Genomic DNA, 27,305 nt, shown 5'->3' with positions numbered 1-27,305 from the left:
ATTTATTTTTATATTTTGTTTCAATTATTAGTTATATATAAATAATCGCAAAGTATAAATTTATCACAAATATTTTATTTTATTATTTTTTTTTTGAATTTTTATTAAATTTTTGTTATTAATATAAAACATACATATATTATATAAATTTAGTCTATAATTGATAAATTCTCTAATATTTTTTTTTCGCTTTGTAAAAAAATTTTCAGACAAAAATACTTTGCAAAAACTACACATATTTAAAAAAAAAATGTGTGTTTAAAACACGGGAAAAAAATTTTGAAGAAATAAAAATTTTAAGAATCAAAATTCCATTTAATACCCATAAAAATTTTTGATAAATTGTAAAAGTTTTACTATTATGTTTCTTAATTCTATAACATAAGAAATTTTAATATTTTGTAATGGAGTTTATGATTTTAAAGATGACAACATTTTTTTTCTGTTTTACAAATATTTTTAGCACTAAAATTTAAATTTACAAATTTATTTACTATATATTTTTATATTTTTCAAATTTTTTCTAATAGTAGTTGAATTTGTTATGATGGTATAGGACAATAATGATAATTTTTGGACTGTTTAATGTGCGTGAATTTCGTTTAAATTTTACATTTAAAATATTCATGTATGTAATTTTATCGCCTATATAAATATAACCCTTGTTGTATCATAACATTAAAAGGAAACGGAAATATTGGTAATAAATTTAATATTTTAAAAAATTTTGGCAATAGATTACGTTTACAAGTCAGTTAGAATGCAATGTTGTATTTCAAATACTATTTTTTGCAAAAGTTTTAATTACTAAATATAGAGTAAATTTGTAACTATAGTTGGGCCTGACATCTTTTTGAAACAATTCAATTTTCTCAAATAACATTAGTAAATAACTAATGTTGTACATAAAGCATTTTAAATTTATTTTTAATTTATATGGTTCTCAAATTTAGAACAATAATAATTATAAAATTTTTGTAACCACTTACAAAGTTTGACAATTCATTTTTGTAAATAAATTTATTTAAAATTAATTTTCTCTTAATTTTTGTCTTATATATTTTTTTTTTCAAATTCTTAATTTTAACTCAATACCAATAGAAATCTAAATACTATAAAAAAAACCATGTTCTTATAACTATTTAGTTTAATATTCTTATATTATTATCGTGTTGTTTTTAATTTCCATCTTAAGAAAAGATATGCTGCAACTCTTAATACAATAAATATGACAATAAGAGCAACAATATCTAAAGTAAAATCAGCATCAACCATATCTAATTCTTCAAGTGTTGTTAATGGAGATTTGAAATGACAATAAGTTTGATAGCATTGTAACTTTTCTCTACCATATCCATATGTAGCTAATGCTGTACCTTCGAAACCATAACGTATATATGATAGATATGTAATCCATCTTAAGTAAACTGGTATCGCGTCAAATGATACGAAGAATCCAGAGAACAATAAGAAAGGTACAGACATTACTGGAGCTAAAAATACACCATTTTGTACATTCATTGCAGCACCAACAACTAAACCAACACTTTGAGCAACAAATGATATTAATAAACATATTATTAAGAACATTGAAAATCTCCAGAGTTCCCAAGGTTGAGACGTAAAATAGTATACAATCGATATATAAAGTACACAGAAAATGGCCTAAAAATTAAAAGAAGTATTATTATAAATGTAGATATGAGAATTTTTGTGTTTATATATTTTAATACTAACTTACCTGGAATGGCAAATCTGAAACCGTAATAGCCAAATAATATGATTTAAGAGAGTACCATCGATTAAAGTTTTCTTTCAATAAAACTGGTAATTCCAGAGGGACTGAAAAAGAAACATTAGTAGTTCATAATTAAAATTGAAATAAATTTTTAACAAATGCAAGTTTTTTTGGTATATGTATATTCATAATTAAAAAATTCGCCTATTATAAGTGGACTGTCTAAATTTAAATAATTCTTCTAGAAGACCATTTCTGTAACTAATATGGCAGGATCAAAGTTTTAGAGGTTTCAAAACTTTTCAAGCGCATATTACACGGCTATGATTGCTGAATTTTAAAAAAAGAAAAAGCTTGTCGGATCTTTTTAAAATTTTATATTCTGGGTTCGCGTTTCAGTAAGCTGATCTCGTTATTATAAGCAGTGACATGAGTACAATAACAGTAAGCATTCGTCTTTTAAAGTAACCGTTCACAGAAGGATGGGCATAGCTTTTATGGATAGTCGAAATGGTTCTTTATTGCCGTTTTATGGATCGTGACATTTGGCTTCAATATATAATTCTTAAGATGTGAAGTTAAAAGGCCAGTCATAAAAATGTGAAGTTAAAACCAACTTACATGATAAAATTGTAATTGTCATTGAAGTGTACATTAAGAAGAGCATGTTAAAGAACAGGAATCCTAAATTACTTAGTACTTTAGCTCCATCATTTCCAATATCATAGTAGAGAGCACCAATTAAAAATCCAACTAATAAATGAGCAAACAGACGTAGGTACATAAGAGTCTAAAAATTAAGAAAAATTTATTAAATTTGAAAATATTTATTAATAATTATTTATTTAATATTTACCCAATCTCTGAAACTGAACAATAATGTTCTTTTTAACACCACCCAAAATTGATGAAATTGAGATGTTGGATATCTTTCTGGTGATGTAATATCTGGTGCTAATAATGCAGATCTAACACCATCTTCACGTTCCATTTCAATTACCATCGAATCAGTTTTACTTTGAGTTTGAACACCATTTGTAATTGTTTCTTTAACAATATCATTAACAATATTTTTGTTTAACAATTCTGCTGCATTTATTGCAGCTGTATCATTTGATGTATCAGCTGTTCTATTATTTTCTGTTGTGAAACCATTTGAATTTAAATTTTGTGCATTATTTCTATCATTTGAAGTTTGTATATTATGTACTTTAACTAAATTCCTCATTTTAATATTTTCAACATCAGCTGCAGTTCTAATATCACGTGCTCCATTATCAATTGCATCAACTAGTTTTCTAGTATGTTCACCATGTTCACCGCAAGCTACTTCAATTATAAAACTGGCAGGATTATGGTAACTTGGGCATTCTAAACCTAAATTACCCAAGAAAGGCACTAATTGTTTTGTACTACCTTGATAAACACATTGTCCATCAGCTAACGTATATAATTGATCAAACATTTCAAATAAACGAGCTGATGGTTGATGAATTGTACAAATAATTGTACGACCACCAGCAGCTAACATTTTTAATAAATGTATACATTGAAAACATGTTGAACTATCTAAACCAGATGTTGGTTCATCAAAAAACATAATTGGTGGATTATTAACCAATTCTAAAGCAATTGATAAACGTTTCTTTTGGCCACCTGATAAATTACGGCTTAATGTATTAGCATGTTCATCGATATTCAAAGTTTGTAAAATATCATCAATCTAAAAATAAAAATATAATTTGAATTTATTATCAAGAATAAATACGAGTATTTTTTAAGATACAATTTTCTTATAGATGTTTTATGGACTTTATGGGAATCTTATAATAAATGATAATGAATATTTTGGATAGAAGACTTTTATATTTTCTATATATACATACCACAGCTTGTTTCTCTTGTTTGTTAAATTTTTTGTTATTTAATTTAAGATTTGCTGCAACCGTCATAGCTTCCATTACAGTTAAATTACCATGTAATTGATTATCTTGCATAATATAAGCGGATAATTTACGAAATACACTTAAATTTCTTTCGTTATCATTCATTGTAATTGAACCTTCAATGTTTGTTGTCCTATAAATAGAAAAAAAAAGCAAGCAATTATTAAACTGTCAATTTAACAGAATAAAATTTTTAAAATCAATTATGAAATAAATTTTGTAATAAAAACAAAAATGTAATATGTAGCTAGTGTTAAAGAAAGAACGAAATAAAGAAGTAACATTTCCAGATAGTCAAGCAACAATTAGATTTGGTCCAAATTAGAATGAATTTAGTGTTAGAACGTTTACAAAAGCTAATGAAACTGGGTTCGAAGAAGAAATTTTTGTTCTGCCGACGTCGGCTTATAAATGCATAAATGACAAAGAAAGTGACAGATCTTTGGAGGAAGTGTTTGTTGAACTTCAAATTTTCAATTATATATAATTAAGGTTCACAAAAAATTGCGCCGCTGATTTACTATAATATTACTTGAATAATTGTTCTGAGTCAAAGAAATTTAGGCTCTTTGTTATTCGTCCACCTAGGAACAATGAACTTCTATGAGATTAAAAGCTGGAGGAAAAATTTTTAATTTTTTTTTGAAAATAAAAATATGGGATAACTTCTTGAACTTTCAAAGTCATGAAATAAATAAAGAAACCATAATCAGAATATTAATACCACAAAACCTCATAAAAGACACCCCATTTTACGTATATGGCTGAGAAGAAGGAAGATAGAAAATTTAGGAGCAAAATATGACATTCAATTTGAATTCCATTTTCTTACTTTTTAATTTAATTTTCAAAATATTTTCAAATATTTTTTTCAAAATAGGAAGTAAAAGAAAATAAGTAAGGTCATTTTTATGTCACGTCACGTGCATATTATGTATAAAATAGTTTCTTGTTAATACTTTTATAGTTAAGGTGATTTTTATTCGCAAAATTGCATTCTTTCAAGAATTTTATATTTTATATTTGTATATACATACAAACATATTCAAGATAAAATAATTTTTTAAATTCATGTTTCATATTTTTAAATTTAAATTTTTATTTCCTTAAAACAATTGAAATGAAGGTGCATTACTTAATAATAATTTGTAGTATTTTAATGAAAATGAGGAAAAAAAAAACAAACTACAAAAGAACAAAAAAACAATTGAAAAATATAAATTTAATATTTTCACACGTTCTGAAGTGTCAATTATTTAAAAATTTAAATATGGTAAGTAAATAAAAAGATTATAAAAATATTATTCATTTCTTATCAAAATTTAAATATTGTACATATGCACATATACATGTACATATATAAGAATTCAAAGCTAATCAAAGTATGATATATAATTATGACACGTTTCTTAGTATATTTATGACCTAGAAACAATACCAATTATATTAGAAATTGTAATAATTACATTCATTATACAGAGAACAAAGGGTTAAAGTCTAATATCATTATTATTTTATATATATACATTCTCTGCATATATATCATGTACAAAAATATATATGAGTGTGTACATTAATCATAATTATTGTGTATTAATGAAGTTCCATTTTAATTTTAATTGTTATATTATGTTAAGATAGAGAATCTTTTTTCTTAGGTTTCTTTGTTCGATTTGTTGTAATATTTTTGCATATATATTTGAATAGTAAGTAAATACATGTAAATAAAAAATGCTATACATATAAACGATTTACGATTAATTTATCATCAATAAATAACAATGTCATTTCTTTTATTTCATATAATCAAAGGAATTTAAAATTATGTACATAATGTATACTTAAAATATTATGAGCGGGTCGGGTACTAGTACCCGCTTGTGTGGATTATCACTTATAAGCGGGCCGGGTACAAGTATCCGCTGCGCGCATACTTAAAATTACTCGTTTAAAATTACCACTCTTAAATGAAACAAGCTAAAAAATATGACATAACATTCGGAGCAATCATAACAAAATTTGTTTATCTTACAAATTTCGTTCATATTATGTTTGTGTTTCATAGAACTTCGTTTATTATGATACATTACTACTCCTATGACAGTGCAACGCGTTCCTAGACCAATTTGTTACAATGTTTCAATTTGTATGATGGGACCGATTGATAAAATATTTGGTCGCGCCCTTTAGTTTATTTTTTTATACACAAAGGTCTTATAATAATTTTTTTCAGCCTTTCATTTCGTTTTTACCCCTAACGACACAAGCGTTTAAAATGAACAATTCATTATGTGTTTTTTTATTCTTATATTTTTAATTATTGTTCTCTGAATATAACATTATCTAAATATTTTGGAAATGTACATTTCATTATGTGTTTTTCTTATTTCGTTTACTTTCTTTTTTCTTATATTTTTATAAAAACAAGTGATAAAATCCCCAAGAACTTCATAAAATTACGCGGATTTTAGCAATCCACCTAAAACTAACCTACAAAATTGGGATCTTATTCAATTATAGGCATGATATGGATGTAGAAATTTATTCTAGGCTTTTTTTTCAAAAACTTGTTATTTTTTGAGTAATAGGGCCTTTAAACTTTTTATATATCCGGATGTATACATTGTATATTCGCCCCCGCTACGCAACATTGTTGCCCATGCTAGACCACCCGCTCATAATGTGTTAATATGCAAAAAAATATACTTGTATTATGTGAACATTTTCAAGTGCTTCCGATTTTTTTTTAACAGAATGTAAAAATAATAAAAAAAAACTTAAGTTAATAAGTACTTGAATCCTTTTAAATTTTCGAAAAAAAATATCAAAATTCTCGTGTATTTATATACTTAACAACAATATGATATAAAATTTTTAATTTAAGATTAAAATAAAACTTAATGATATCAAGGCTTATCGCATGACTTTGTCAATGGTATCGTGCTTAATACACTCATTTACTTCACTTATAATCATTAAAATATAAGAATACAAAAAAATTCAATGTATTTTATATATTTATTGCAACAGTTTTTATATTTAATTTTTAATTTAATTTTTTTAATTAATTTATTGCTTTTAATATTAATGATAGGTTTTGTTATTTTTAAACTCTTGTTTACTGCGTAAAATATTTTCTTTTTAGCAATGAAATAATCATCCGTGTTAAAAACTGATAAGTTATACAAATATATACAAGTAGTAGATACATAAAATAAGTAGATTATATTATTGGGATTATTTCAAATTTTACGTAATATTTTAATATGTTCAAAGTACAAATATTTTTAAAAGAAAATATTATAAATTTCATTAAATTTTAAAATGTATAATAAATATGCACATTGTGTATTACACATTCTTTATATGAACCAGTGATTAATAATGAGAAAAACCTGGAGTTAAATACCCGGTTGCAAATTAAATTCAGTACCTTAGATCTGCTAAAAATTTTTGTTTTCTCTTCAACGGAGAAAACTAAGTTCTTTTAAAAAATCAAAGGCATTCTGAGTTAAAAACTAGTTAAAATTTTAAAAATGTATAAGAGATTTAAGTTTCAAAGTTATTCGGGATGATGCCTTTGCTGAACAATAATTTTGGTCGAAAGAATTAAAATATGCCTTATTATTTTTATTTTGAATATGTTTCTTCATAATTGTAATGTAAAAAATATAAATACTTTCAAGTATGATGATATTAATTTTAGTAGCAAATTTAAATTGCTTTTGAACCTAAACCAGTTAAATTAAGTTATACATTAATTTCATATAGTTATTGCAAATCCTATATAATATATTCAAGGAACTGAACACATTGCAATTAAATTAAAATTATTAACTTACTGAATCACCTTGAAATTTGTGACTGTAATTGTTTTTCAGTTCTGTTTTCTTTTTTTCTTCATATTCAAGATTACAGGGTGTTATTTATTCGTTTGTTAATATTTGATTGTGTGTACTTATATAGGAAATTATATTATACATTCTTTTTAAACATGTTTATAAATTGAGGTCTAGGTTCTTTTGTTTTGGAAACAGAAAAAAAAAAAATAAATTCTATTTTATTTCTATATCAGTATTAACCTAGTTTATTTTTTGAGAGAAAAAAAAAATTAGAGTATGTCAAAATTATCGTATAATTTTAGAAAAAATTAACGTTATTTTTCGTAAAAAATTTAAAAAAAAATTCATAATGTTAAATGATTAACTTGCTACTCGAAAATATAACAGAAATGTGGAGCTATAAAATTTTTGTTTTCAATTAAACCATAAACACAAAATAAACTTTATCTAATTTCATTTACTTAAGATTGTAATGGGAAATAATGAATATTTTATTTTATAAATATTTTCTTATTGAATGGGAATCAATATTGGGTATTTACATTAAACATATAAGGAGTAGAAAATTTAAAATAAAATAAAAGAACAAAAATCAATAAAAAAAAAAGAGGTTTTTGACCGAAATCTCTGATAAGGTTTCTTTAATGAATAAAAGTATTGAAATTAAAATGGAAGCCCCCAATATGTTTTTCTATATTTTTTTGTCTTTTGTTTTTGTCAAGAATAATTATGAAAATGAAGGCTCATTTATTTTGTATATATAATGTAAAATTAATAAATTCAATTTTGTTATACGCAGTATTGTACATTTCGGTACTAATGTACTTTAAAATTGTTTCAGTGTTAAAAATGAATATAAAATCTTGAAAATGTATGTAGGAACAAATAATAGTATGTCGAAATAGTGTAGTAACATAAAGACGTATCGTGAACTTGTAGAGCTTTTAAAACGTGAAAATTTAAGTCTGTATAGGAAACTGCTGTACCCAAACTAAAGGAAATTTGTTAGTTCTGTAAAATTCCATAGGGCATGCACAATTTTTCTATCACAAAAAACTAAAAATAACGCTTACCCAATTGTAAATTTGACCCTATAAATAAATTATTATGTGAAACTGAAAAAAATGGTCTCTTAGATTTTTAAATATCTTTTTTATAATTACAAGAATTTTAATTCAAAATTGAATTTAATGTTTTTAATTTATAACTAAGAAAAATTACGGAATTTCGGACATCACACATGGGTTAATTAAAAAGTCTTCAACACGAAGCAATAAAATTAAAGAGTTGAAAAAAATTTTTTTTGAAAATCATTACCAACTAGGGCATAAATTTAAATATTTACCTTAATTTACATAAACACACATACATAATATGTATATATGTTTAATGAAATACAATTGCCAAATATATTGCTTAAATATGGTAAAATAAAAAACTAGCAATTATTCTTGAAAATACGAGCCTTAATTATTTGAATTATCTTTTTTTTTTTTTTAACAACTTAAATTGTTGTGCAAGAAAATTTAATATCTGTAAATATAAGTATTTAATATACAAGTATGGCACATACACGGATATAATATTGCACATACATACACATAATATATGTATATGTACTAAATATGAAAACAAGTAAGACTTGTCAATTTTATTTTAATAATAACTAGCCAACAATTTAAAAAGGGTATTTAAAAATTATATTTTATATCAGGTTGGTTATTGAAAAGAGAAAAAAAAAACAAAAAAAAAAGAAACAAACAAAAACATTTATAGTTCAAAACTCAAGGTCAACATCACTATCAAGGGTTACACTTGACTGTAACAACTATTAAAATTTTTTTAAAGTTCATATTATTAAAAAACAAGTTGTTGTTAAAAATAAAAATTAAAAAAAGAAGAAATAAGTAATAATATTTTATATTTAACTGGATTTTTTGTTTATTTCATGAAAATCTTAAAAAACTAGTTTAACATTTTAATAAAATAAAATAAGTATGCTTTTGTTATGTCCAAGCCAAGATCATCATAAAAGTAGTTTAAACCTCTTTTTTTTTTTGTTTTAACTTTTAAAAGTATTTCTTATATTTATTTTGGATGGTAATGTACAATAAGTATGCACTGTACTTAATATGAAGTACAGTACAAAAATGCAATCCCGACAAGATGGTACCCATTTCAAATTCTTTGCAGATTTCGTTTCAACCAATTTATATTGTTGAACTTATTGTACACCAACATTTTATGCAAATTTTCATTAAAGCATTAAGGCAATTAATATTGGTTTCCATGAAAAATATTGCACTAAAACTAAGGCTCGCAAAACTATTTATGCATTTATAAAAGAGAGCGTTTGGAATTTAGAACGGATTTAGAAGTTTGGTAATGTTATATATAATTTTGACAACTCGCAATTAATTTTCAATAGCAAAGTAATAGTAAAGATATTTATTTTCGCAAAAATGGAAAATAAATTTTCCTCAAAGCTCTATTCACGCTTTGTTTATCAACCTAGTGTACAACCAGGAAGTAATTGGTTTCGGGAAATATTCCAAGGAAGTTACTTTAAGTAACGGTAATTTTACATTTTTATATATAAGACATTTTGAATCTATCTTCTAGCTTATATTAACTTTTGTTGAGTTTATAAATAAAAGTTTGAGAGAGATAGTCTTCCATAATTATCGATGAAATAGAATTAGAAAGAGAGTATAGAATTAAAAGAATTCGAAAATTTTTTTTTGTATACTAGATTGCTTTCCTAATTTTATTATTATTATTATTCTTGAATTAAACATATATTAACGTATAATACACATATAATTTAAAGAAAAATAAAAACAAACTTACTTATAACCTGATAGAATGTTCAATAATGTACTTTTACCAGCTCCTGATGGGCCCATAATAGCGGTAAGCTCTTTTGATCGTAATTTACCGCTAACACTTTTAAGTATTGTTTTAGCATCTGTAAAAAATAATAATAATAAATTAATAAATTATAAAAATTTTAAATACTTATTGGGAATTAGAATTTCTAATGTTTTTGATATAATTATAAAAATAGATTTGATTCTAAAGTATTCAAATATTTTTAATATGTGCAATATATGAAATAAATATGGCCAAGTTATATTTGAATGAATGCAAAATTTATTAAAATAAAAAATAAAATTTTAATTTGGTAGAAAGTTCAAGGTATTCGTATACAAAATATAATTTTTAATAGTCAACCAAATCATGTCTATTATGCGATTACACCTACATGCATTTAAAAAATATTGAAAAAATTTTGTCAAAAAAGGTCATTGTTCCGGTCACATAATTATCATCGATTATTTTAACATTTACATTTATATTTTTTTTAATATTTGTCCATTTTCTTCAACTTTATTGTTAAATAAATTTTTGAAAATTGAAATATTGAAAAGTAATTTAAAAATATGGACTTTAAACTAATTAGTACAATTAACACGTTAATATGAGTGTATAAAAAAAAAAATATTTTGATGATGATAACATTTTTTTTTCCCAGTATGAACCTTACATTGCATACTATATTAACAAAAAAAAAAAAAAATTAAATCAGTTAATCATGTTTTCTATTTATTTCCAATTAATAGTTATACAATACTTATATATTTTGCTACTTATTATAAATGTAAGTATACGTTTATAGAATAATAAATAATATTCGATATTTTGTTTTCATTTTTTAATATATTTTAAATATTTAATTAATTTTAATTTATTTACAAATTCCAATTAAGTAATTTGCGTAGGTTTTAACTTTGATCTTGAAAAATAATTTTAACCTTAAATTTTGTTTTCAATTGTTTTTTATTTTTATTTATACGATCTGTATCGGTATTTTTTTTTACTGTATTTTACATAAGGAAATTATAATTTATACATGGCTGTATAACTAGGGTAAGTACTAGGAAAATTGGAATTCTTGAAATTTCTATAATTTTGATTTAAATAGAATGATGATTCAATCTCATTTTCAATAGTCATTTTAATATCATTTTGGAATTCTAAATTAAAATTTTGAAAGAAACATTTTTATATTGTATAATTATTTTTTGCATTTTCAGAGAAAAGAAATGGCCGCAATTGTAATATTATAAAAATTTCATTTTTGATTGATAAGAATTAATTAAAAACAAAAATTTTGCAATATTCTCCTATAAACTTGCGAGAATTAATTATACAATATTAAAACAGCAGCATTGAATATTAAAGATTTCTAATTAAAATTTAAATAAAGCTATTGTGTATGCTGAATTTTTTGTATTCTAATTGGGTATTTAAAATAATATTTTGAAATATTATTGCAATACTCATGTTGTGTGTACTCACATACGAATACCCTTGAATTTTATGGCTCAGACAGACATGCAATTTTTAGTTTTTCAACTTTTGTTTGAATGCTTGTTTGTGTTCCATATAGGTTTATATTCAATGGCGCATACATGTAACTGTATGATCTCATGCAATTAAGCAATCAAACAGTTTGTAATTTTTTACAACCTGATTGCAATTATAAGTTAGCACTTATAGTAGATACCAATAAGTATAAAATACTTTATATACAGTATAATAAAATGCCACAAATAAACTTTTATCTTCTTAAAGTAACAAATACCTATAGAAGATATTAAAGGATTTTAATGTTCTATATTCAATACATGTACTAAATTTTTTAATTAAAATTCTAATCAAAAATTCTGCACACATTTTGTACATATTGACCTAATATTAAAATCATTTTTATTTATTTAAATTTCTAAAGAAAAAAAAAATTATTTAACATATTATTATAGAACATTGTAAAATAAAATTTTTGAATGATTAATTATAAAACTTCTTTAATATATTCTAAATTCTTAACGAGCTTTGTTTAAAAAAAAAATTTAGAATAAACATTGAATTTGAATAAAACCTTTATATATATATGTGTACATATATGTATATGTATGGACAGTAGACCAAAGTCTAACAAAATAAATGTTTTAAAAACTAATCGTGAAAATTTAAAATAAATAAAAAAAAATTCGTTTTGAATTCATGCTAAATTTTAATTTCATAGTTGAAGTTTCTTAGAATTCTTTTCGAAAACATCAAGAATTCACGATAAGAATATTAAAGAATTTGCTTAATTTAGTGTTTCAGTAAACTTTAACTTAGTAAATTTGAGTTTATATAAATTAATTTCTAGTTTATAAATACATTTTTTATTCAAACCAAATGTAATTGAATAAGTAATTGAGCTACTTCAAAAACAAAATACATTTTTTAAATTCTAAATTTGAAAATTCGTAAAATTCAAAATTTAGGAACATATTACTTTGAACCTTTTTGTTTATTTAGTTCATTAAATGTGATTAAGTATGTTTCATTATGGCTAAGCGACAATTTATCAATATTTCAGAAAATAAAAAAAAAATTCTTTTGCTGTACAAAAATATTTTTATATTACAAAATAAAATTAATATTTTTCGCTAGAATATGAATTTTGATGCAAATCATGTATAGATCATGTGAAAGTACTTTTAGGCTTATTTTGATCATTAGAGCAGATTTTTTTTTTGGACATCACTGCCAATTTAGTAGTTATTAATTTTAATTCGAAATAGAATATTATTTTTTTTACATTGCGCTACATACTCAATATTTTCTTTCTTTAAGTTTAAGAATCATCAAATAAATTGGAGGAAATCAAGAATAAAACGAATTTACAATAATAAACGAATGTCAATTAAAAATAGTAATGACACTGATAGTTACTTGAAATTGACAGAAGTTTAATTTTTTCTAATTTGTTTTTTCCTATTTTTTTTTTTAAATAAATAAATTTCAATTAGATTAAAGTAAATATTTTCATTGATAACTGGAATTATTCATGTCCATTGACCTTTTGTTTAAAAATTTTTTTTTGTTCAAAATTTTATTTGTGCTTCATGCATCATGTATGTAATTTCCATAATACCTAAATTTTCTTCCTATATTTGATTATGTAAACACTTATGTTTTTATTAATATATGCAAGTATGTAAATTTAATAGACACAATATGAACGAAAAGAATTTTAATTTGAATATTTTTCAAGTTGTCGATCATTTACAAGTATATTTCCTTATTCATTGGATATATATACAATATGCATGTGGTATATTACAATAATTATATAGTTATTACACGAATTTCATTAATTACATTATGGTGTGTATTGAAGTTTAATTATGATTTTTTTTTATTATTGAATTTTAGTGATTTTCTCGAAGATATTATTTGTAATGATAGATGAATTTTATTACTAAACTAGTAGCATACATTACATACTTATATCGGAAAATATTAATAGTAACGAAAGTTAATCTATTTTAGGGTTCTATATACAGAATCAATTAGAAAATGAGTCATATAATATTTATAGACGTACTGCTTATAAGTATATACCAATTATCTTTTAGGATTTTTTTCATTATTATTACATGTTATTTAGCTTTGGTAAATAAGTCTTATTCATAGAAAATGTTTTCTATTAAAGATAATTTATTTTTGTTTAAATACATACATGTACATGTTTGAATATGATACTTAATTACCATAAATATTTATATATATCACATTAATCAATTAGTTATACATTACATTTAAAAAATGGTGTTCAATCAAACTAATTTCGTGATGGCAAAAAGGAATTTCCTAGTTCGAGTTTAATAGTTTTAATTAAAAACTCGAATTTTTCGAAAGTTTAAACTTACGTAAAGCTGAAACAATGGTAAAATAATAAAAGGGCCTTAATTTGACTTTTAAAAATTAAGTTTTAACTTTGATAATAAATACTTAATACGAAACAAAAGACTTTGTCAACTTTGAGAGTTTTTTCAAAAATCGAAGAATAATTAAGCAATAAAATTTGATATTTGTAAAATATTAAAATGTTTCTAATAAATTAAACTCTATTGGAATTTTGGTAAATATTCCCCGTATAATAGTTTCAATTTTTATAATTAATTTTCATTGATCAATTTCAACGATTAATCGTTAAATTATTACATTTAACCATTGATATACTTAAAACATAGTCGCATAATCTATGGTTATAAATAATTTTTTTTTTCATGAATTAGGTTTCCTAATTTGTATATTTCTTTTCTCAAATATAGTTATTTTATACTAAGCTGTTTTTATTGGTTACGTGCATTAGGAATTCCGTCATAATTAAAAAGAAAGAAGAAAAAAAACTTGTTAAATTATTCACGTTAATTTTTATTAGATGCGTTGACAATGCGCATTTAATTTTTTATAATATATTTAATTTATTAAATTTCATCTATAAGACATTTTGAATTTAAACATTTACTTATCTTTTCGTATCCAACAGAATGTAATAAGTGACATTTTAATATTTGAAATTTTTCATAAAATGGAGAAAATTCTTAGAATTCGCACAATATACGAATCTATATCAAGAATTACCTATGGGTTTGTATGTTTCTATTTATTCTTTTTCCTCCAAATATGAATCTATTGAGTCAAGCTATTAAAATCGTATGAAAGTTAGTGCATTGTGTCAAATCATAGGGCGAATTTTATGTGAAAATATAATGGATACTGTGTATGTAATAAATTTATTAACGCTTTAATTCATTTAACATTAGCATTTTGCTAATTAAATTAAGAAAAAGGAAGTCTGATACTTGAATAAGATTTTGAATTGTGCGTAACTTGTAAAATTATCGTAAGTGATTTGCATGTATCTACATTACTACAAATTTGCGTTATATTTTAATAGAAATTTTAAAAGCTAAAATTAAATTTAAATTTTAAGACTAAAGTGAATTTATTTTAACTTTTAACAAATCTCATATTTTTTTTTTTTTTGGGGTTTAAATGAAAAATACTGTACTTAAGTATAATTTTTTATTTTGTAAATTTCCATTAGCTAAGCAATTTTAAATTCTTTGTAGCGTAAAAAAAGAAAATTAAAAAAAAATCTTTACAAGTATTGTATACTTATATAAATTTTGAAATGTGCTCTCTCACCTGCAAAAGTGCAATAAACCTGTTTTCAGTTTGAATGTAGTTTTATTTCTTATTATTTTATTAGTAAAATATTATTATATTTTTTCTATATTTTTTATTATTTGCTTGCTAAGCCGAGCTTTGTATTAGCAAAATGGTTACTAATGTTATTTTAATTTCATACCTTTCATATACATATATATATATATATATATATATATACATACGTACATTTAAAATATATTTATAGTTGATTAAAGCTTTTCATACTGTTTGTATGAAAAGTATGTATTAAATTGTGTATATATGTATGTGTGCATACGCAGATATGCAGTAGTATTGTTTTGAATTAAATGAAAAAAAAAAGTTTTAAATAAGTAGGTATGTAGTTTTAATTTCGATTCGATTTTGTTATTGACATTTAAAATATATGTAAATAAACGAAAAATTGAAATCAAATGAACTTTTATGACATACACATATGTATATATACAGACATACATACATATGTTTATATAAATTTAATAACAAAATTTGCAGTGAAAATTGTCTGATACTAGATTGTGATAAAGAAATTTGGTAAACAAGAGAAGATCAAATATAGAAGATATTTAGAAAGATCATACCATATAGACTTAAATTTTATCTTAATCTTGACTGTTATTGAATATAATATTTGGGAGTACTGTAAAAAATTTTATTTGAGAAAAAATCACGATTTTACTAACTCAAGACAATTAATATAAATCTTATATTTAAACTTAAATTATTATCCAACTAGATGGTTATCACATATAAAATAAATATGTAATTATTATACAAAAACTACGATTTACTTTACAATAATTATAATTCTGATTTTAAAAACTGATCGAAACGACAAGAACTATACGAATACTAAAAAATTTTGACGTTTTAACTAATGATAAAATTTCAATGTTAGTTTTTAAAATCTTTCCAAAAAACCTGCGTGGTCAACCTATTTTCGCACATTATTATGAATTATTGAAAGTGGCGTATAATAGTTTTAACTTCTCTTACTGGACTAAATTCAATCATTTGGTAAATGAAATCCTATTTCTTTTTGAAATATTTTTATATAAGTAGGTCTAAATTTACTAAAAATTGACATAACCATATTCTTTGGAATTTGGCATTTGTGATTTTTCAGTGTTATGCATTTGAAATATTCTATAATTCGAGAATTATGTTCACGTAAATGGCTAACCATTAAAAATAACATTATACTCGAATATAAGTATAATGATGTACTTATAAATGAAAATGATCTTGCCAATTCTTTTATTTAGTGGAGTGCAACAGTTTGTATAACAGAATGTTAGCATAAAATCTACATGCAGTGAAGTTGTTTGCAAATAAAAATTATTATTTAACTTTTATTGTTATTAATATTTTTTAAATTGTTTTCCTTAATGAATATTTACGTACACATTATGTAAATGTATACGAAATCATACAATACGGAAACAATATATGGAAAAATGAATTTATCTAGAAATTTCAAGATAATATTAACATTAGTTTATAAAATTAAAAAAAAGATTCAAATATGTACTCTTCTAATTCATATTCATACATACATATGTACATATATAAGTTTTCTTTATATTTTTAATTTTAATTTCGAATAAGTATATGCAAATTAAAAAAAACAGTTTTAAATTCAAATTTTATGCTATAAACATACTTATGAACAAATGAACAAAAATATTCGAATTGAGTAGTATAGAAGTATTGGAAACAAATATAATAATGAAGATTTCAAAAATTAATAGGAGAAGATAAAAATATGATTAATAAGTGACTGCATTATAAAAATAAAAATATAATATATAATTAATATAAGTATGCATGTATGTATTGAAAAATTAATTTTATTATATTAAAAATATTGGAATGCTAAAATGCATGTTATTTGTATACCACAAGTAACATTATCTATTGTTTTTTTTTTTGACTATATCTTTTACAATTTTTTGTTTCAAAAATGACCTAGCCTTGAGTTACAAATGAAAATATTTCTTTTAATTTTCATTTTTTTTATTTCGATTTTTTCTTTTTGCCGGCCTATTTACCGCAGAATCGACATAGAAAGATTACTTATTATGTATGTGTATATTGTCAAATTTTATTTTGAAAGAAATATAATAGCGTAGTATATAATATGATAAGAAAGAGCAAGAAAAGAAATCATGATGTAAGAAATATGAGCAAAAATAAGCAATAATTTTATTTTTCAAACAAATTTTTTCAAGAAAATGAGCACTATGTACAAGTTGTACACATACATACATTTACATATAGCTAACACGATTTCACATTTTGTTTTAAACTAGTTCGAAAATGGTAATTAATAAAAGAATAATAGAAATATACTATTGTTGCCAACGACATACAGTTTTTTTTGTAAGATTTTTTCTGTATAAAAAGATTTAAGTATCAATCTACACAAATGTATTGGTAACAAACAATATACAAATGATAAGTTTTAAAAATATTTGAAATTTATGATTAATTTGAAAAATTGTTGTTTTGCTTATGATTTAAAAAAAAATTACTATCTCAATATGGTGAGTTATTTAGTAGATTCCCGTCAGATGTTTTTAATATAAATACATTCATACATATTTCAAATTTTGTGGCTCATAAGCGAAGCGAAGACAATAGAAACAGGGAAACGTAGATTTCAATATAAAATAATTTTTTTTAAGAAATTTCGAGAAAGAGAATCTAATATGATTTTGGTGTAATAATGGTTCTTATTTAAAAAATATTGGGGGCGCAAAATTGAAATCTTATTTGAAAATTTCGAAAAGATTTTTTCTTTTAATGTATTTTAAAAGTTTTTCTGACAATCTGGGCTAGTTTCTTTAATATATGCAGGCTAATAACAGAAAAAGAGCATTTGTATCAAAAAAGAAAACCATTAGACACATTAGAAAGACAAGATGATCGGAAATTTAACATTTTCTTAAAGGTTCCATTTTTATTTGTATTTGTGATAGTATATTTACAAATCTTAAGTTCGAACACTACGTGTATGACAAGAAATTACAATTTTTTAGTAGAAAAACTTTAAAATAAAAAAAAGCTAAGAAAACAAGATAAAAAAAGTAATTTACTTTTCACTCGTTTTCAAGGCTCTACTTATGACTAGATAGTAAAAAAATTTAAAGACAAAAACTATTTGAAATAAAATATAAAAGTAAAGTAATGTTGCTTAGATGTGATTTTTGTCTGATATAATGTGTGTACATACATATGTACATAATATGTAGATATTTAAAAATTTTTTAAAATTTTCTTATAAATTACGGGTTATTAACGTTGATTATGGATTATTAACTTAAAAAAAATTGGGGGTATCTAAACACACATTATATTCAGATAATATGGAGTTCGTACATAAAAATGTTGTAATTTTAATTTAATGTTGTATGCAACATTATCTCTGTTGCTTAAATTTTATGATGTCAACATATTTTTTTCGAAAATAAAATTGTTGAATATTTGTATTAGTATTTTCGTACATTGAATTTTTAAAAATTTACAGAAAGTTTTAACTTACTTAATTGTTTTGTAAAATATGCATTCTTAAGACATTTCAGGTTTTAGTTGTTGTAAAATTTTAATGTTTCGAAAAAATTATATTTTAAATATATGTGCTTGTATAACAAAATATAAGACGTAAAACATAACGTGGAAAGTATATAAGAAAAATTTTAGAAATCAAACATTGCTCTCGGATTCCATTTGATATGAGAATTTTATGAATTGTATGAAAAAAACATGTCATACTAAACATCATCAAATCAAACAAAATGTTTGAGCACGTTTATGTGAACGAATCAAACAAAATGTATGAGCAACATTTATAGCGTAACATAAATAGTGTAAACCCTGACTTTGACTAATTTTACAAAAAAACCGTATTAACTAAAGTATCACGAAAAAAATTTGCCGAAAGAAATAAATCTAAAATGTTAACTTGGTGTTTATTAATATAATTAACCTTGACATTTAAATTCTAATAACACTACATAAGTAATCAAAATTTTATAAGTGCTATTCATCAAATTTTATATAGTTTTACAGTATCACTCTAATTTGGATGTTAAGGTGATTGTGTTTGGAATACTAAATTATAAGAATCTATGATATACAAACATTTATTTGTAATTGAACACGTTGAATGAATTTTTAATATGATATTTTGAATAAATTTTTGATCAATATCTAAAATGTCGAGAGTTACCATCAATAATTCATGTATTTATTATCTTATATGAATTTACCATATTTATATAAGTAGATATAATATTCATAATGTGAAATTTATTTTCTATATTACTGGAAATTTCCAAATTTAAAATTTATTGTATTTATGTATATACATGCACGGAAAAATGAAAATTTTTAACAATAAGTCACTGTTATAATGTTTTGAAAATCTGTTATAATATTTTGAAAACCATTTCATACAAGTTTTTTTATTGAATTATATACTAAAATAAGTATAAAAATTAAAAAATGGTATACTCGTATTAGGAAATTTTAAAACAAAAATTCGGAAATAATTTTTGAATTTCTTTATGCGCTTTATTTGAGGAAATAACCATATACATAAATAAAATATCTATACATATTAGATCTATATTAGAGAATATAATTATGTATATAAAACAAACTGATTTCTATTTTTGGATTATATCAGAGGTTTTTCGTTATTTTTTAAATACTATTAAATTTACAAAGATTCAAAAATGAATTTAGGTTATAGTTTTGACAGAGTTTTTGATTGAAACCCTAATTCTGAAATTTTTAAAATATATTTGTAAGCAATAATTTATTTGTTTTCTAACATAAAATACAAATAGATTTAATATTGTGCTAATATTTCTAATAATATATTAGTTACCAATTAAAATAAAAGTCTTCATTTCTGCAATTAGTCTATTAGATTACAATTTTAGATAAATTTTAATTAAAAGAAACAATTTTAGATAATAAAAAAGTAAAATTATTTAAGTGTAGGTCAAGTGAAGTTATACATATGTATATATTTTTCTATAAGTATAACAAATCTGTGTAAGTGTAATAATTAGTAATATTTTATACTATTAGAATATGATTGTAATATAAGAAATTAATTACAATTAAGTACATTTGCTCTCTCCGATAACAATTAAACTTTTAAATGATCGTAAATGGTATTTGATTTCAATAAAAAATAAATATGTTTATGCATATACAGATTTATAATTGTTATATACATGTACTCGTATACAGTTGCAGGCAAGTTCAAGATAATTTTGTAAATAATTTCACGTTATATTATTATATGTATACATGAAAACTTACAAAAATGTAAAAGTCATTATTATGATTTGTTTTTTTTTATTAATACGGAAATGACATTTGACTTTAATTTTAAAACGTTGATTTTTATTACAGATTATGTTTCTTAAATAATTTGTCGTAATACAGAGCCATTTTTTTTTTTCAGAATATTTAGTATGCCTATATATGTATACTATTGTATGTACTATGAATATGATTGTACGTATAAGTATATTATATAAACCTTAGTAAATCTTCTGCAAATTTGATCCGGAATTAAAAATGAAAATTCCGAGAAACAAGCGAAAGCGTACTAATAGAATCTTTATGAAACGGAAAAGAAGTTTGCTGGGTCCTATAAGGTGGCCGAGTATGCATGATGTTGGTTTTGACTTTTGCTTATCAAACTTTCGAATTTTAGTTTTTGAGTAATTTAAAAAACTTGGAATACAAATATTAAGTACCCCTTATTAAATGTAAAGGCAATTATAAGTTAAATACATAATGGAAAAATTTTATTTAAAAAAATTTTATTTTTTTTTAAATTAAAAATTTAATTTAAGTATAGGTAATTATAGTACATAACAATCGTGATTAATTAAAAATGGTACTATTATACTACCGGGTTTAATATTTGTATAACAGTATGTACATACTTAAATGTTACGCAAATACTTTATTATATCAGAAAAATATTATTGAATAACAGGTGAATTTGTAGAAGACTATTAAATTAAATTATATTGCATAGAAATAAATAGCTATTATATTATGAGAATATAACATATGGCAAGTATGTATAATTATATTTTTACATACATTATGTATATATCGGAGTGAATATGAAAATATAATTAAAGTGTATATATATAAGTAAAAAATGGTTATGAATCTAATAAAAACTTGTTTGAATCGATTTTAAATTTATGTGTATGAAGAATTCTGAAACGCATATTTCGCATTTAATTGTAACTATATGTTTTTATTGTTATATTGTATGTAAAACTTTTTGCCACAATGACACATGGGCGAAGTAATAAATATCATTTAAAATTGCTGATTAATAAGTAATAATTGTCAATTATACAATAAAGAGAAACATAATAATACAAAGAGAGTGTTATATATATGTAAAAATATGTATGTATGCAACAATTTTACAAATCATTTAATATTTCTAAAATTACAAAAATTCTGTCAAGAGGTACTTATACAAAAAAAAAATTTATCATTTTCATAGATAAGACGTCTCCAAATGCACATTTCACTTTTATTAATGGCATTTTTTACAATAAACATGATATTGATCTGATCTTGAATTAATATTTTATATTTGATTGAAAATAAATAATATTATATTGTATTTTTTGCTTATATTATAATATATGTATGTATGTATGGTATAAATACTATATACCATACAAACATACAAACTATTAAGAACTGGTTTTAAAAAAAATCCGTTGTTATACGTTTATGCGTACTTACATATATAAAATTTTCAAATGCTTTCTAATAAATTTTTTTACAAATTAATCAATAATGAATCGATTTAAAATGCAAATTATTTGAAAGTTTTGTTTTAGTAGATATATACGTATACGTATTTACTAAAAAAATGTATGTATGAACATCCATATTTGTACGTACATATGTATGCATGTATATTTTAGTATAAAATATAATTAGATATTTGTGACCGCATTTGACGTAAATAACAATCTGAAAACCGGTTTATGTTAAAGTGTCAATAATAAAAATAATGGGTGATTTTTTAAGAGTTTCATTTTTAGCCAAAATATACGAAAAGAAATGCAAATTTTCATTAAAATTTTTTATCTAAATCGAATTTTTTATGTAAATGCTAGACTTTAATATTATTTCAACCATTTTGACTGGAGTATATCTAATTACAAATATGTAAAACATGTGCGTATAAAATTATTTTTTAAGGTTACGATAAATTATTATAATTCAATAACGGTTGACACAAATCAGGCAATTTACGTATAATTAAATAGCCCAAGGGTATGTAATCATTGTTGAAGTATCAGTTTGCAATGGAGAGATGATTGATTTGACGTTGTAATTGAAAATAATCACCCTTTTCCTTTGTAGTAAAGTTTTATACAGATCAAAATTTTCTTTCAATATTATTGCATGTGTTTTTCTCTTTTTGCATATATGGATGTGAAAAATAAAAAATTTAAAATAGAAATACGCATAATAACAAATATAGGAAACAAAAATAAATTGAATATTTTTATATAGAATCTTAATAAATACAATCTTTTACCCGGTTTAATGAGATTTAATTTAATTCTAATTTATAGTACTTATAACTTTTGATTAATAATGATAGTCGCTGTTTAAAATAATTAAAAAAAAATGTATTTCATTTGTGTTTACTTGCTAGCTTTTTCAATAATTTAATGTCAGTTAATAAATTTTAATAGAATTTACGTAACTTAATACGTAAGTTAATTAATTAAGGAAAATAGAAAAATAAAATAAAAAAATTGATTTAGTTAACTGCATACATAAGTAATATATAATCAATTAATTGATTAATTTTAAAAATCAACAAAATAATTTTAATCCCTTCGTAATAAACTAAGTGCATTTTTATTGTTATTTGCAATTTTTTCAATATAAGATTGAGTAGTTTACAAAAACAACACACTTTTTTTTTAATAAAAAAAATCATTCTGGGTTATCCAAAGGAATGGATTGAAATATTTTTAATTTATTTTTTAGAATTTATTGAAACCAAATATTTATTAAAATATTTGGTTTCAATTTGATTTTAAAAGATTTTAATTATATTTGCTAGAATGTTTATTCAGCAGTATAATAGATTCTACTGAATACGATATTTTTAATTATTGTAACTGATTTCAATTAATTTTACATTTTCCTATCTGTTGTTCATTTACTTATGACATTTACCTAATTTTTATCGGACAGACCATTTCTTTCTAATTATGAAGTGTTTCAACCTTATCATTTTTATATTTATTTAAAATATTTGCAATTTATGCTTTAATTAATGAAAATTTTTTACACCATACTTTCTCTTCATTGAATTTTAGTTTAATTTTTATACAAAATTCTTCTCCATTTTGTTTTCTTGATAGAAATATTCTGTTCTATACAATAATATAACAATAGTACAGTTTTGCTTTATTTAAAATCAAATAGGTACGTTTGTAATAATAAAAAATAAAATTGTTGTAAATTTGTTTTTAAAATAAATAAAATTACTTGTTTAATACAAGCTTTAATTAAATATTCCATTTTCACTCTAAGTGGCTAAATTGATTTTCAATTTAATATAATTTTAATTGATATTTCAAATTTTTAATTTCAAGTTCATGTTTTCAACATTATTAGTAATTGATCGATCATTTATAAATTATTTTTTAATTGTTTGAATTATTTAATTTATCAAAACTTATTTAATCCCATTTAATTATATCAGACTATCTATACAATGTTGCAGATAAATTATATTTATTAGAAAAATTTTATTGCTAATACTTTAAAAATTTTAAAATTTATTCTGATAAATAAAGTAGATTAAAATTCGTTCATTATGAAAATTTCAATAATATTTTTTGAATGAAAAAAATTAAAAGTAAAATTTTGTTAATTAAGTTAATTTCTATTATTTCTCTTTACGGATTACGAATTTTTAACTATGTGGAGAGCTTAATGAAAACCTATATCAAATATGACAAGCAATTTACAAAACATTGCAAAATTACAAAACATTTTATTAATAATACTTACAATTCAAAGTAAAATGGTCATTTTATTTTGTATTATAAGTATAACAAAATAAAATTTTGAAAATTTCAGATAAAAGATTTTCTCCAAGAAATCCCGATAGTATAATATTTACAATGCTTACAATAATTCCGAAATCATTTTTTATTTTATTTTCTATTTTATTAATTTTATTAATTATTTTATTTTCTTAATTGCTTATTTAAATAAAAAGGTTATAATATAAAATATTTATTTGAATTTATTTATTTTAATATTGAGTACATAAGTAAATATAATATTTTTTTTTGCAAACTGTTATAATACAAGTACCTATATAATTATATAAGTAATTTACAAAATTAATACCATTTTAATTAGGATCAAATACTTATATTTTTAAAAATATAATAATATATTTTTATAAATAAAAATATTTAACACAATAAATAATAATTCTTAAATATATGTAAATACGCTTATACGTATTATTAAATAAATAAATAAGTAAGTATATATAAAAATAAAATTTTATTTTAATCTTATCAAGTATAATTCTATATTTTTTTTTTATTATTATTTTTAAAAATAATGTTATCAAAATCAAACGGACCTTTGCAAATAATCTAAATATAAGTAAGTAAATATATGTAATTATAATACTTTTATATAAGTAGCGGAAAACAATTATTATAATTAATATTATTATTAATAATTTCAAAGTACAAAACACGGAATATTTTAATGAAAAGATATGCAAAGAATTTTTAGTATTTGAATAAAACTTTGATATTGTACGTTATGTATGTAAATATTATATTGTTATATTATGATAATTAACTATATGAATATGTATATTTTGTATATTATACGAGTATAAATGACGAGTTACAACAATTACATTCATACACGCAACATACATATGTATGTAGCATCGTAAGTAGTAATTTTGTTTTTTAAAATTTCTTTGCATGTAAAAAAATTTGTAAAGATTATTTAAATAAAATTTTCCATTAATAGTTTTTTATATAAATTATTAATATGTATACTTACATTTATATGTATATTTAAATTATTAATTAGGTAGGTATAAGTATAATAAAAATTAATAATTTTTTAATTATTTGAATTTAATTTCAATGCCATATTTAAATTGTCTACTTATATATTTCTAATTATTTTTAAAAATTTCTGAAACAATTAAATAGCTATTATTAATAAATTTTAATCGTACATTTATTTAATAAATATTTTAATTTATAAAAAGAAGAAATACAAAAAAAAAAATCATTTAATTTTTATATTTTTTGGTCTTTTAATTGAAATTTATGTGAGTATACTTACATATTTGTATATGTATGTATGTACAAATGTATAACATAAAATTAATGAATTAAACAAAAAAAAAAACAAAACTAAAAAAAATTAATTACATTTATTTAAATGTATATTATATACATTTGTTATACATACATATATGATTATATTTATATGATATATATTGTTATACACATATATATAAGTAAATTTTGTATACTTACTGTTACGGTTGCCTTCCTTGACTCTATATGTTAAATTATGAAATGCTAAGTCAACTGGAGACCTTGGTGGTAAATTTTTTAATTTTTTCGGTTGATTTGGTGATATTTGACTTTTAACAATTATTGGTTTTGTTTTATTATCACTAAGTAAATTATTAACAACACTACTGTTATTGTCGTTCGGCATTTTGAAGAATATTTAATTTTTTTTATTTTTTGTTATTTTTAATTAATTAACTATTAATAATATTTTTTTATGTATTTTTATATTAATAATTATTAATAAATTTTTTATAATAAATATTAATTAATTATTTTTATTTTGTATATTCTTATATACATATAAATGCATCTGTATATATATGTATATGTAGGTTGTATACAATATATTTTATAAAATAAAATAAAATTCTTTTTATTGCAACTTGAATATTATTTTTAACATGTTTTGCAATATTTTCTATATGAAAAAGAAAAAGATTGTTGTTTTATTTATTTGTTTTTTTTTTTTCTATTTTTTTCGTTGATAAATTTTTTTATAACCTCTTGCTTTTTAAAGTGTCGTCGTAGTAGTATTGATAATTTTTTTATTTTCTTTGTTTAAAATTACAAAATTTTTTATATATGTAATTATATACTTATGTATTTTTTTATTATTATTTATTTATTCCAATTTTTTCTCTCTTTATTCTTAAAATTCTTCATGTAGAAGATTTACAATAAAAGAAAATTAAAATAATTTACAATACAACAGTCTTTTATTTTTTGTAAAAAATTATTACAAAAAAAAAAAAATTATTTTCTCTTTTTGATTTTAAAAACTTATTATCGAAGTTTTTATTTTATTATTTGAATTTGAAAATTAAATAAAATTATTGTACAAAATATATATTATGTACATTTACATATAGATATATATGTTTGTGTATATTTCTTCCTAATCTCTTATAAGTTTGTTAATCCGATCACTTTTATTTTTCTTTTTTTTTTATTAAATATGCGCTATAATTTTAGAATTCAACTTCTTGTAATGAAAGTACGATCGAGACTGAAAGAAAATCAAAATGAATGTGTG

At 21.7% G+C, this 27,305-nt stretch overlaps 1 protein-coding gene across 1 annotated transcript; it reads right to left on the bottom strand.

Moving 5' to 3' along the window:
* LOC129608725 (ATP-binding cassette sub-family G member 4) lies at positions 1-27,305 on the bottom strand. The gene is made up of 7 exons (XM_055520396.1): positions 26,231-27,305; positions 10,377-10,494; positions 3,625-3,817; positions 2,595-3,461; positions 2,360-2,528; positions 1,742-1,842; positions 1-1,665 (listed from the first exon to the last, which is right to left on the bottom strand). The coding sequence occupies exons 1-7, from the start codon at positions 26,415-26,417 to the stop codon at positions 1,165-1,167; spliced, it is 2,136 nt and encodes a 711-aa protein (XP_055376371.1). The 5' UTR covers positions 26,418-27,305; the 3' UTR covers positions 1-1,164.

The sequence above is a fragment of the Condylostylus longicornis genome, unplaced genomic scaffold (assembly GCF_029603195.1).
Source record: "Condylostylus longicornis isolate FDR11 unplaced genomic scaffold, ASM2960319v2 ptg000034l, whole genome shotgun sequence".
NCBI classification, from domain to species: domain Eukaryota; kingdom Metazoa; phylum Arthropoda; class Insecta; order Diptera; family Dolichopodidae; genus Condylostylus; species Condylostylus longicornis.
The sequence above is the reverse complement of the archived record's forward strand: the minus strand, read 5'-3'. Positions and strand labels throughout refer to the sequence as shown.